The following is a 13559-nucleotide window of genomic DNA, read 5'->3' as shown; positions in this document are numbered from 1 at the left end:
TCTTTCTCTATTTTCTTCAAATAAGCCTCTAAAGATATAAAATTTCCCCTTTTTACTGCTTTAGCTGCATCCCACAGATTTTGGTATGATGTCTCATCATTGTCATTGTCTTGGGTGAAATTATTAATTGTTTCTATAATTTGCTGTTTCACCCAGTCATTCTTTAAGATGAGATTATTCAGTTTCCAATTACTTTTTGGTCTATTTACTCCTAACTTTTTAGTGAATGTAGCATTTATTGCATTGTGGTCTGAGAAGAAGGCATTTATTATTTCTGCCTTCCTACATTTAATTTTGAGATCTTTATGTCCTAATATATGGTCAATTTTTGTATAGGATTCATGAACTGCTGAGAAGAAAGTATATTCCTTTCTATTGCCATTCAGTTTTCTCCAAAGGTCTATCATACCTAGTTTTTCTAATGTCCTATTTACTTTTTTAATTTCTTTCTTATTTGTTTTGTGGTTTGATTTGTCTAAATCTGAGAGTGCAAGGTTGAGATCTCCCACTATTATAGTTTTACTGTCTATTTCTTCTTGCAACTCTCTTAACTTTTCCTTTAGAAAGTTAGATGCTATACCACTTGGTGCATATATGTTTAGTATCGATATGGCTTCATTATTTATGCTACCTTTCAGCAGGATATAGTTTCCTTCCTTATCTCTTTTAACTAGATCAACTTCTGCTTTTGCTTGATCTGAGATAAGGATAGCTACCCCTGCTTTTTTGGCTTTACCTGAAGCATAATAGATTCTGCTCCAACCTTTTCCCTTTACTCTATATGTATCTCCCTGCTTTAAGTGTGTTTCCTGTAAACAACATATTGTAGGGTTCTGATTTTTGATCCAGTCTGCTATCCGTCTCTGTTTGATGGGAGCATTCATCCCATTCACATTTACAATTAAAATTACTAATTCTGTATTTCCTGCCATCATATTATCCCCAGATTATACTTTTTCCCTTGACCCCCCTGCCCCGCTGATCCCCTTCCCCAATATTTAATTTATAGACCCCCCTTGTGACGTGCAGCCCTCCTTTTTTTTTAATATCCCTCCACCCTCCCTCCACGTCCCTTCCCTTATTCTCCTTTTCCTTTTCCCTTTTCCTCTCCCCCCTTTTAATGAGGTGATAGAGAATTCTCTGAAAAACAAATATGACAATTATTTACTCTTTGAGCCTCTTCTGATGAGAGTAAGATTTACACAATGATTCTCCCCCTCTCTAAATTCCCTCAGATATGGTGTATTTTCTATGCCTCTTCCTGGGATGTAGTTTCCCTCTTTTTATCACTCCCTCCCCTTTTTCTGATACTACCCCCTTCCCTTTACTACACCCCCTCCTTTTTTTTCTTTTATATCAGTAAAATCAAATTATCCATGTGTACTTTCTATATACCCACAACAGAGATATAGTTCTCAAGGGTTCTGTGTACCTTTTTCTGTTTCTCTTCAGTCTTGTGGATGTAGATCAAATTTTTTGTTTAAGTCTGGTTTTTTTCTTAGAAACATATGGAATTCCTCTATTTCATTGAATGACTATCTTCTTCCATGGAAAAAGATGCTAAACTTAGCTGGGTAGTTTATTCTTGGTTGCAATCCTTGATCTTTTGCCTTTCGGAATATCAGGTTCCAGGCCCTTCTATCTTTTAATGTGGAGGCAGCCAGATCTTGTGTGACCCTTATTGTGCCACCTTCGTATTTAAATTGTCTTTTTCTAGCTGCTTGCAGAATTTTCTCCTTTGTGTGGTAATTCTGCAGCTTAGCCACAATATCCCGTGGTGTTCTTTTTTTAGGGTCTATTTCAGAAGGAGTTTGATGGATTCTTTCAACATCTACTTTCCCTTCTCTTTCTATTATCTCTGGACAGTTCTCTTTGATAATTTCCTGTAAAATAGAATCTAGGCTCTTTCTTTGGTCATAGTTTTTGGGAAGTCCAGTGATCTGCAGATTATCTCTCCTAGATCTATTTTCCAGGTCTATAGATTTTCCCAGTAAGTATTTGACGTTATTCTCCAGCTTTTCATTTTTTTTTGTTTTGTTTGACTGATTCTTGGGTTCTCAATGAATCATTCATTTCTATTTGTTCCATCCTGAATTTTAAGGAGTTATTTTCTTCATTCACAGTTTTTAGTTCTTTTTGTAAATGCCCAATTTCGTTTTTAAATGAGTTATTTTGCTCTATTTAATTTTTTTCCATTTCCCTAATTTTTTTTGAGAATTATTTTCTTTTTCCAATTCAGAAATCCTATTTTCTTGAGACTTTTTTATCTTCTCCAATTCAGAAATCCTACTTTCCTGTGATTTTTTTACCTTTTCTAATTCACTAATTTTGTTTCCCTGCATCTCCTGTGAATTCTTTATTTTTTCCAACTCCAATTTCATAGCTTCTCTTTCCTTTCCCCATTTTTCTTCAAACTCTCTTAACTTTTTAATAGTCTCTTCAATGAGAGAGTTATGTGATGGGGGGCAGGAATCATTCCCCTTTAGGTTGTTATCTGCTGACTCTCTGCTGTTAACTTCCTAGGGGTTGGATACCCGCTCTTTCTCTGTGTAGAAAGAATCTATAGTTTTTCTTGGCTTTTTACTCATACTTAAAAAATCTTTTGGGGTCTGTCCCTGGGGTAGGAAATTATTTATTTATTTCTTTACCAGTTTCCTCCCAGACCGGATGGATGCAGCGGCTCCTGCACCTGAGCTAAGAGAGAGTTCTGGGAGAGAGTTCCCCACCCCCACCCTAGAAGTGCCTCACAGGTGATCAGCACTGCTGTGCTTTGAGGGCGCTGTGTTCTAGCGGCTTCCCTGACGTTTGAGACTAAACAGTAAAGGCGACTCAAAGCCCAGCCTATGTGTCCCGCTGGGGCGTGGATGTCAGCAGCAGGTGACGTGAAAAGCTCCTGCGCTCAAACTGGAAGTGTCTGCCAGAAACCGCGGTCCCTAGTTCAAAGGTTCCGCTTCTCTGGGACTTCCGGGGCTGAGTTCCACAGCCTCCAGCCGAGCCAGGACTATGAGTTACCGCCCTGCCCACTTTTCAATCTCTTAACTACCCCCAGGTGATAGCCTGGATTGCCTATGTCGGCCACACCCACAGTGCCGAGATCTGCTGAGTCACCCCCGGGATCCGGGAAGATCTAATCTGGTTTTAAATTAAGTTGGCTTGATTTCTCTTCTGAACTGCTGTATTATAAGCAGAGAAGAGCTAATAGCCTGTGCCAGATTCCTCTATCTCAGTGGCTTCTCTGATCCCAGAGCTCTCCCCAGCGTGATCGGCGCAGTGTGCCAGCACCCAACGTCTGCATTGGCCTCTCTTCTTCCTCCCCTGGGAACTGACCTTTCCTGTTGAAACTCCAGATTCTCGGAGAGGAGCAAGATTTATTCCTACGTACCGGGCCGTGCTGCTTATGGCGGCGCTGGAGAGGGGGCGCTGAGCTGTTGGGTATGAAGTGTAACAGAACAGACTTTACCACCTGAAACTGCTGCTTCAAGTTCAGATCAGGCAAGGAACATGCCTCGTTTGAAACAACCAACAAGACCAAAGAAGAGTAAACTTAAGCTGAAGACACAACACTTGATCTGAAACAAGAAGTTTGTGTCTACTCAACAGCTTCACAAGAGCACTTCCCAACGCTGCTAGTAGTCTTTGTTTTTCTTCAGTGCTGTACTGTGAGATTGATTGCCTGCTACAGCAGCAGTTGGATCTCTTATTAGCTTGGTATATCATTTCCTCTCGCTCTCTCTCTTTTTTTAAAAAAATATACTAGAAATTTTTATCCTTTGAAATGTGTGCTGAAAAAGAAGAATCAGCAAATACTACTGAAAGTGCAATATTTGATTATCACTGCGAGGTGAGCTTTGATCCAAACCTTCTCCACAACAATGGACACAGGGTACCCCAATGGTACTTCGGCAGCACTGCGTGAAACTGGGGTTATTGAAAAACTGCTGACCTCTTATGGATTTATTCAGTGTTCAGAACGTCAAGCTAGACTTTTCTTCCACTGTTCACAGTACAATGGCAACCTGCAGGAGCTAAAAGTAGGAGATAATGTTGAATTTGAAGTATCATCTGACCGGCGGACTGGAAAACCTATTGCTGTTAAACTGGTGAAGATTAAACCAGAAATCCTACCCGAAGAACGAATTAATGGACAAGTTGTGTGCGCTGTTCCTCACAACTTAGAAAGTAAATCTCCAGCTGCCCCGGGTCAGAGTCCAACAGGGAGTGTATGCTACGAACGTAATGGGGAAGTGTTTTATCTGACTTACACCCCTGAAGATGTGGAAGGGAATGCTCAGCTGGAAACCGGAGATAAGATAAATTTTATAATTGACACAAATAAACATACTGGTGCTGTAAGTACTTGCAATATTATGCTGTTGAAAAAGAAGCAAGCTCGCTGTCAGGGAGTAGTTTGTGCCATGAAGGAAACATTTGGCTTTATTGAAAGGGGTGATGTTGTAAAGGAGATATTCTTTCACTATAGTGAGTTTAAGGGTGACCTAGAAGCCTTACAGCCTGGAGATGATGTGGAATTCACAATCAAAGACAGAAATGGTAAAGAAGTTGCAACAGATGTCAGACTACTGCCTCAAGGAACGGTTATTTTTGAAGATATCAGCATTGAACATTTTGATGGAACCGTAACCAAAGTTATTCCAAAAGTACCTAATAAAAATCAGAATGATCCATTGCCTGGACGCATCAAAGTAGATTTTGTGATTCCTAAAGAACTTCCTTTTGGAGATAAAGATACAAAATCCAAGGTGACTCTGCTGGAAGGTGACCATGTTAGGTTTAATATTTCAACAGACCGACGTGACAAATTAGAACGAGCAACCAACATAGAAGTTCTCACCAATATGTTTCAATTCACTAATGAAACCAGAGAAATGGGTGTAATTGCTGCCATGAGAGATGGTTTTGGATTTATTAAGTGTGTGGATCGTGATGCCCGCATGTTTTCACTTCAGTGAAATTCTGGATGGAAACCAGCTCCATATTTCAGATGAAGTAGAATTTACTGTGGTTCCTGATATGCTGTCTGCCCAAAGAAATCATGCTATTCGGATTAAAAAGCTTCCTAAGAGTTTCGTTCCACACCCATTCAGATCACCGCTTTGTTGGCACTGTAGAGAAAGAAGCCACTTTTGCCAATCCCAAAACCACTAGTCCAAATAAAGGAAAAGAAAAGGAGGCTGAAGATGGAATTATTGTGTATGATGACTGTGGGGTGAAACTGACCATTGCATATCAAGCCAAGGATCTGGTATGATGACTGTGGGGTGAAACTGACCATTGCATATCAAGCCAAGGATCTGGAAGGCTCCACTCCTCCTCAGATAGGAGATAAGGTTGAATTTAGTGTAAGTGAAACAAAGAGGACTGGTCAGCAGACAGCAACTTGTGTCCAACTTTTAGGTTGTAACTCCAATGCCAAGAGGCTCTTGGGTTATGTGGCAACCCTGAAGGATAATTTTGGATTTATTGAAACAGCCAATCATGATAAGGAAATCTTTTTCCATTACAGTGAGTTCTCTGGTGATGTCGATAGCCTGGAACTGGGGGACATGGTCGAATACAGCTTGTCAAAAGGCAAAGGCAACAAAGTCAGTGAGGAAAAGGTGAACAAAATACGCTCAGTTAATGGCACGACTGAGGAAGCTGATCCAACCATCTACTCGGGTAAAGTCATCCGCCCCCTGAGGAGTGTGGATCCAACCCAGACTGAATACCAAGGCATGATTGAGATCATGGAAGAGGGGGACATGAAAGGTGAGGTCTATCCATTTGGCATTATCAGGATGGCTAACAAAGGGGATTGCCTTCAGAAGGGGGAAAGTGTCAAATTCCAGTTGTGTGTCCTGGGTCAGAATGCACAAACAATGGCCTACAACATCACACCCCTGCGCCAGGCCACTGTGGAGTGTGTGAAGGATCAGTTTGGCTTCATTAACTATGAGGTGGGAGACAGCAAGAAACTCTTTTTCCATGTGAAGGAAGTTCAGGATGGCATTGAGCTACAGGCTGGAGATGAGGTGGAATTCTCAGTGATTCTTAATCAGCGTACTGGCAAGTGCAGTGCCTGCAATATCTGGCGAGTCTGTGAAGGCCCCAAGGCCGTTGCAGCTCCACGTCCTGACCGATTGGTCAATCGTTTGAAGAGCATCACTCTAGACGATGCCAGCGCTCCTTGCCTAATGGTTCTTCGTCAGCCAAGGGGACCAGACAACTCAATGGGATTTGGTGCAGAAAGAAAGATCCGTCAAGCTGGTGTCATTGACTAACCCCATCTACAAAGCACATCACTTAATCAGATATGATCAAGTGGGGGGGTTCTGGTGAAGGGTTCTGAATATCTCCCTCTTCATCCCTCCCAAAATCTGGAATACTTATTCTATGGAGCTATTACACCAGTTTTAACACCTTCCTCATGTTATGTTTAAAAAATAAATAAATAAATTTAAGAAAAACATTTTAAAATTAAAAAAAAAAAAAAAAAAAAAAAGAAACTCCAGATTCTCTTCAGCTGGTAAGTCATGCTTCCACTCCTTGTGGATTCTATCAGTCCAGCGTTATTTCTGAGGCTGATTATATCTAGTTGGTTGTGAGGGAAGAAAGGAGCTTACACAGTCGTGTGTATCTTCTCCACCATCTTGGCTCTGCCCCCCCATTAACAATTATTAATTACTTCTTGTATATTTCTTCATTATATCTTCTCTTACTTTATTTCAAAAAGAAAGAAATAGGAAATACAAGGTTGGGATGTAGCTGTGATTCTACATAGAGAAAAATGTAGGAAAAAATGTTAGAAGCAAGATAAAAACATTAAGGCCCAGTTGTAAAATGGAGAGAAGCCAAAAAAAAACCAGCAACCTTTTTTGTGACTGGAATTTTTCTTAAGCTAAATCTTCCCATCTGTTCTTTGGAAGATCTCCCAGATAAAATGACCAGAAGACTCTCAAGAAGCACAGACTAGAGCAGCTGATGAGCTCAGATAATAGAGTTACTGTTCAGCCTTATCCAACTCTTCGTGACCCAATAGACGATGCTGTCAATGGGGTTTTCCTGTAATAGAAATTGCAGTGATTTGCCATTTCCTTCCCTGGTGGATCCTTTTGTCAAGCAAACAGAGATTAAAGCATTTCCAGGGTCATACACTTAGAAAGAGTCAGAGATTAGAGCATAACTCATAATTTCCTGACTTCAGGTCTGTCCTCTATCCACTGAGGAACCAACAATTCTAAGGGAAGACAAAAGCATGCAGAAAAATCAGTTCATAGTACAAATAATATGCCTAATAGAAATGAGCCAAAAAATAAATAAATAAATAACAGTGTCAGGAGTGAGACTTTGCAGTTGTGAATGGACATGAAATGGGCTCACAGTTGTGCAAGGGAGAGAAAATTTCTTCACTTCCAATACAAATTGGAACAATAATGGCAAGCAAGCCATCTGAGTGGTTTGAGAGTAAGACTGTCCTGGACTCCACACCACTTTTTCCTATATGAAATTTTTACTGGATACCATAATGGTTCTACTTCTCCTTATAGACCTAAAGAATTAATTTCCCAGATGTATGCTTATTAGTCTGAAAGTGTAAGGCAGTGTATTGGCTAAGCATTTTTTTAAGAAAACATTTGGTCTGAAAGAGTAGAATGGGCCTAGAAACTCAGTGCTACTAGGAATTAGATTAATAGTAACATTGTAATATACATTCAAGGTAATGGATAGTAGGTTTGATATTGTGTGGATAGTTTCAAGTAGAGATCCCCAGTGAGCTTCAGCTCTTTTAGCTACAGATTCCTAAAGAATATTAGGATGTGGAAAGAATGGTTCTTAAAGCTGCTTGACCCTAAGATTTTCCATTAACACTTCAAAAACAACCTTTATTGTTCTAAATGACTATTTAGATTTAGAGACATTTATAAGTCTTCCATCACCTCTCCTGCCCAAGAAAACTCAGCATTGCCTTGGTTATAATAGATAAACCCTAGGCAAAGAAGATATGATGCTCTGTTCTGAAGTCTTGTCATCTTAAGAGAAGACTAAGCCTCTTCAAAGAGAATTCACAAAGGCCTAGAGCAATAGAAAAGATATGTAATCAGATTATAAACAAAACTGTTTTTATGATAGAGAAAAGAGCCCAGAAATGGTGACAAAATGAAGAGAAGAAATTGAGCTTTTAGAGAAGGAACATAAAGGCACAGAATTTTCCATGGACCCAGTTATTTAAGTTTAAAGAGTGTACACTATGTAAACAGATAAGAATAAGAACTATTCCTCCCATTTAACAAAAAGTTCACAAGACAAGAAAAGAAAATTAGGAATAACCATTAGAATGCTATAAAATTTAAAAAGTAAAATTAAACAATTTATTAAAACTCTGATATTTTACTTCACTTTATATATCAGCAAAGGACAAAAATAGATTAAACTATAAAATTTGAAAAGGATCTGTAATGTTGGTCCTAGGTAGGGAGAAAGGGAAAAAGCATTATAAGCAAGAGGAAAGCATTAGGGGCAATTTGGAAATTAGAGAGAAGCCCCTTGAAACTCACATAGCAATCTTTTTGTGACTGAATTTTTTCTTCAGCTAAATATTCCCATCTTTTCTTTGAAAGGACTCACAAATCAAATGACCCAGAGGACTCCTACGAAGTATAGAAGAGTGGACTGATGAACTCAGGTAATACATGTGCTATTCAGCTTTATTTGACTCTTCAGGATTCAATAAGCCATACTGTCAATGTGGTTTTCTTATTTAAAAAAAAAAAAACTGGAATGATTTGCTATTTCCTTCCCTAGTGGATCTTTTTGTCAAGCAAATAGAGTTTTAAGGATTTTCCAGGATCATACGCTAGAAAGATTCTGAAGTTGGATTAAGAATGCATAACTTCCTGACTCCAGGTCTGCTTTCTATCCACTGAAGAACTAACAATTCTAAGGAAAGAGAAAAGCATTCAGAAAAATCAGTTCATAGTCCAAATAATATGCCCAAAAGAAATCAGAAAATTAAAAAAAAGAGAGAGAGAAAGAGAGAAAATGTTAAGAGTTGAAAGTTTGCAGTTTTCGGTAGAGATCAAATAGCTTCACAAGTTGTGCAAGGGAGAATAATTTTCTTCATTCCCACTACAAATTGAAAGAAAAATGGCAAGCAAACCATCTGAGTGGTTCTGGATGAAGCTAATTGGTAATGGAGAGATGTCTTCTCAGTAGAAGTTTACTTTGAATTAATGAGCTATGGGAAAATGGATTTAGATGGCCTTATCTAAGAGAAGTGGTAAGAAATTGATGTGTTCTCTACCTAAACATGGATCCGTCCTCTTTAGGAAATTGTCCTTTCTCCCTTCATAATTACTGTCCCCAAGAATCACTTCATAAAGATGATGCTCTTACAATATGCTGCTGCACAATTTCTCCCCTCCTTCCTGGATCCTATTAACACTGTCCACCTCTCTGAAGTGTTCTTCCCTCCCCCAAATACCACCAATCTAATTCCCAAAGCAATTGATGATCTATGTTTCTATAGGAAGATGTCTCCCTCCCTTCACATTAGCATCTGGCTAAGACTACTGTCCCAGACTCCACACCACTCTTTCCTATGAGGAATTTTCACCAGATAGCATACTGTTTCTGCTTCCCCTTATGGACCCAGAGGACTGATTTCCTCTGAGTGTCATTGTTATTCTGCAATTATAAAGCAGTATCTTGGTCAAATATTTTTTAAGAAAACATGTGGTCAGAAAGAATAGAATGGCAGTAGGAGATTAGTGCTTCTAGGAAATAGATTAATAGTAGCAAAGGATATAGATTCAAGATAGTGAATATTAGTTACAATAGTATGTGAGTAGTTTCAGGTAGTGATGCCTAATGGGCTTCAGTTCCTTTAGCTACAGGTCCCTAAAGAATATGATGTGGACAGGATGCTTCATGAGCTAGTAGGCAATAAGACTTTCCACTAAGCTTTCATGAGTTACCTTTATTGTCATTCTAAAGGACTGTTTCAATTTCACCTTCTTTCACTTCCCCTCCCCTTAAAAACCTCAGCATTGCGTTTGTTATAATAGATAAATAAGATATATACAATGCTCTGTTCTGAACTCTGTCATTTTAAGAGAAGACTGAGCCTGTTCAAAGAGAAGTCACAAAGACCTAGAGCACTGGAAAGGATATGTCATCTGATTAAATAGAAAACTGATTCTATGATAGAGGAAAGAGCCCACATATGGTAAGAAAATGAAGAGAAGGCATTGAGCTTTTAGAAGAGGTACATAAATGCACAGAATTTTTCATAGATCTAATTAGTTAAATTTAAAGATTGTATACTATATAAACAGATAAGAAAAAAATTACCCCCTTTAACAAAAATTTCACAAGACAATTATAGAAAATTAGGAATAACCATTAAAAATGTTATAAAAATAAATTTAAAAGTAAAATATATAATTCATTAAAACTCAGATTTTATCTCACTTCATAGATCAATAAAGGTCAAAAATAAAAAAAAAACTATAGTATTTGAAAGGGATATGGAAAGTTCAACAGATTAAATACAATTACTAGAAGTAAAGATTGGTCAAAAATGATCCATAATAAAATTTGAACTTTTCAGTAAAAGGTGAAGAAACTCTTCATAGTTCTGAGCCAGTGATCTTGCCACTAATGTATATTCATTCAAGGGAAGTAGAAAATAGAAAGAAGCACCACATGAATTCCAAGAGATTGTGGTTTTCTGTGAAGGGAGGGAGACATCTTCCTATAGCAACAAAATAGACATGAAGTGAGTTTCTGACAATAGGGGAATGACTGAAAAGTTTGTGCTATATTAACATAAAGTATTTGGCATACACTTTCACAGAAGGTCACTTTGTAGGTCTTGCTTAACTTTTTTTTTTTATTTAAGTCACAATAAAATAAATCTGGAAATGAATGTGGTGGGACAAGAAAAGAAATCAACTTTTTTGGATAACACATAATCAAGTCAATGTGGAAGAAATGGGGTGAAGGCAAAACCTGAGGGAGGAGAAAGACAGAATGGGGACAAAAGTCTTTGCCAAAATTCTATGTGCTCAATAGCTGATAAACTGCTCTAAGTCACTAAGGATAATACAATGTTGAGATGACTTTTTTAAGCCAGTGACAGAACAAAGAACTCAAGAATGACTTCTGACATTTATATCCAAATTGCTTTGCTGGTTTACTTTATGATAACTTTTTTTCAGATCCAGTGATTTTTCTCTCTCTCTTTTTGTCTTATTTTATTTATAGATTCATCTAAAGAAAGAGGTTAAAAATGAGAAACTATACAGGGATAACATTATTCATTATTCGGGGATTGACAGATGACCCACAGATACAGGTTCTGCTTTTTATCTTTCTGTTTCTGACCTATATTCTAAGGGTAACTGGGAATTTGACTATCATCACTCTCACCCTGGTGAATCCCCATCTTAAAACTCCCATGTATTTTTTCCTTAGGAACTATTCCTTCTTAGAATTGTCATTCACAACTGTCTGCATTCCCAGATTCCTGTATAACATGTCAACTGGGGACTATACTGTGACATATAATGGATGTTATACTCAGTTGTTTTTTGGTATCCTATTTGGGGCCTCAGAATTTTTTCTTTTGGCTGCCATGTCTTATGACCGCTATGTAGCTATCTGCAAACCCCTGCACTATACAGCCATCATAAACAACAGAGTCTGTAATCAGCTCATCCTGGGTTGTTGGATGGCTGGATTAATGATTATTGTTCCTGTACTTGGTGAGGCTCTTGAACTAGAATTCTGTGACTCCAATATCATTGACCATTTCATCTGTGATATTTCACCATTGTTGGAGATCACATGCTCTGATACACAATTCCTGGAAAGGATGATTTTAGCCTTTGCTGTGTTCACCCTTATCATCACCTTAGTGTTAGTGGTTCTATCTTATGCATATATCATTAGGACTATTCTGAGATTCCCCTCAGCTGAGCAAAGGAAAAAAGCCTTTTCCACTTGTTCCTCCCACATGATTGTTGTCTCCATGACTTATGGAACCTGCATCTTTATCTATATCAAACCTTCTGAAAAAGAAGGAGTAGCTATGAATAAGGTCGTGACAGTACTTGCAACATCAGTGGCACCAGTTATGAACCCCTTTATTTATACTCTGAGAAATAAACAAGTGATTAAAGCTTTTAGAGACACACTGAAAAGGATTATACTGATTTCAAAACTATAAAGGGCAATTGACATTAAGGAACAATAGCAGTAAAAGAAACCTTGAATAATTTTAAATTCTTTGTTCTGGATCCTGTTACTTCATTTTATTCTCTTACAAATGTGTCCTTACTCACAACTCCTTCCCTGCTTTATCCTTTCTAAGGACTTCACTTGCTTTTAAATCTCAATCACTAATCCATTTCTATAAAATCCAATGAATATTTATTTCGAACCAACTATGTATAAAACACTATCAAGAGATTTTCCAGCTCCCTACTTAATAGTCAATATGATTTATTACATGAATATTATGTACCAGTACTGTACTATTAAAAAATACATATGTGAAAAGAAGAAAAGCTAATTTCTTGCTTCACAAGAAGTTAAAATCTAATTGAGAAATCTGCACATCTGCATGAGGAGATGGCAGAGAAGTCAGTCAGAAAGGTCCCAAAGTAGTGAGAAATAAGGGAATATTTTAATTCAGCTCTCTCTTTAATAAGAGCTTTAGAGTTTATGACTTCACCATTCAATCAGAGTAATTGGGTAGTGATGAGTCCATCACCAAAGCTTGTAAAATTTACAGGATGTATAAAATAATGATCTTCCTGAGGCATGGTGAAGATACCAAAGAATACTCAAAGTAGAGCAGCAAAGTGGAAAATCAATTTTGTCTCTTGATCCATGTCATAAATTATAAAATCCAAATACTGGGATCTATTTTATATTTATTTATATTTTTTAAATTAATTTTTATAATTATAACATTTTTGACAGTAGATATGCATAGGTAATTTTTTTTTACAACATTATCCCTTGTATTCCCTTCTGTTCTGAATTTTTCCCCTCCTTCCCTCCACCCCTCTTCCCCTAGATGGCAGGCATTCCCATACATATTAAATATCTTATAGTATATCTTAGTTACAATATATTTGTGCAGAACCGAATTTTGTTGTTGTTGTTGCAAAGGAAGAATTGTATTCCGAAGGTAAAAATAATCTGGGAAGAAAAACAAAACAAAACAAAAATGCTCACAGTTTACACTCATTTCCCAGTATTCCTTTTCTGAATGTAGCTGATTCTGTCCATCACTGATCAATTGGAATTGGATTAGCTCTTCTCTATGTTGAAGATATCCACTTCCATCAGAATACATCCTCATACAGTATCATTGTTGAAGTGTATAATGATCTGGGATCTATTTTATAAATGCTATATGGGACATTGGGCTTAAAACCATGGAAGGTAAAAGTGAAAGCTTCAAAATTAAAAAAAAAAAAAACCTTCAAAGACTGGAGGATGCCCTGAAATAAGAAATCAGAAATTAATACCTTTCACCTTTTACTAAC

General features: G+C 37.6%; 2 protein-coding genes across 2 annotated transcripts; both read left to right on the top strand.

Moving 5' to 3' along the window:
- The first annotated feature begins 3748 nt into the window (after positions 1-3748).
- LOC141544206 (cold shock domain-containing protein E1-like) lies at positions 3749-6500 on the top strand. The gene is given in 5 exon segments (XM_074270100.1): positions 3749-3879; positions 3881-4954; positions 4956-5081; positions 5083-5211; positions 5258-6500. Coding segments are annotated over 5 exon segments (2457 nt in total). The 5' UTR covers positions 3749-3775; the 3' UTR covers positions 6282-6500.
- Positions 6501-11290: 4790 nt separating this feature from the next.
- On the top strand, positions 11291-12229 carry LOC141542769 (olfactory receptor 6C2-like). Its single transcript, XM_074267353.1, has one exon. The coding sequence runs from the start codon at positions 11291-11293 to the stop codon at positions 12227-12229; it is 939 nt and encodes a 312-aa protein (XP_074123454.1).
- The last annotated feature ends 1330 nt before the right edge of the window (positions 12230-13559 follow it).

This window comes from Sminthopsis crassicaudata, chromosome 5 (assembly GCF_048593235.1).
Source record: "Sminthopsis crassicaudata isolate SCR6 chromosome 5, ASM4859323v1, whole genome shotgun sequence".
In the NCBI taxonomy this organism is placed as follows: domain Eukaryota; kingdom Metazoa; phylum Chordata; class Mammalia; order Dasyuromorphia; family Dasyuridae; genus Sminthopsis; species Sminthopsis crassicaudata.
This window is presented reverse-complemented; position numbering and strand designations above follow the sequence as displayed.

Excerpts from the sequence above, each read along its gene's own strand:
- LOC141542769 (XM_074267353.1), top strand. The coding sequence starts at position 11,291 with ATGAGAAACTATACAGGGATAACATTATTCATTATTCGGGGATTGACA.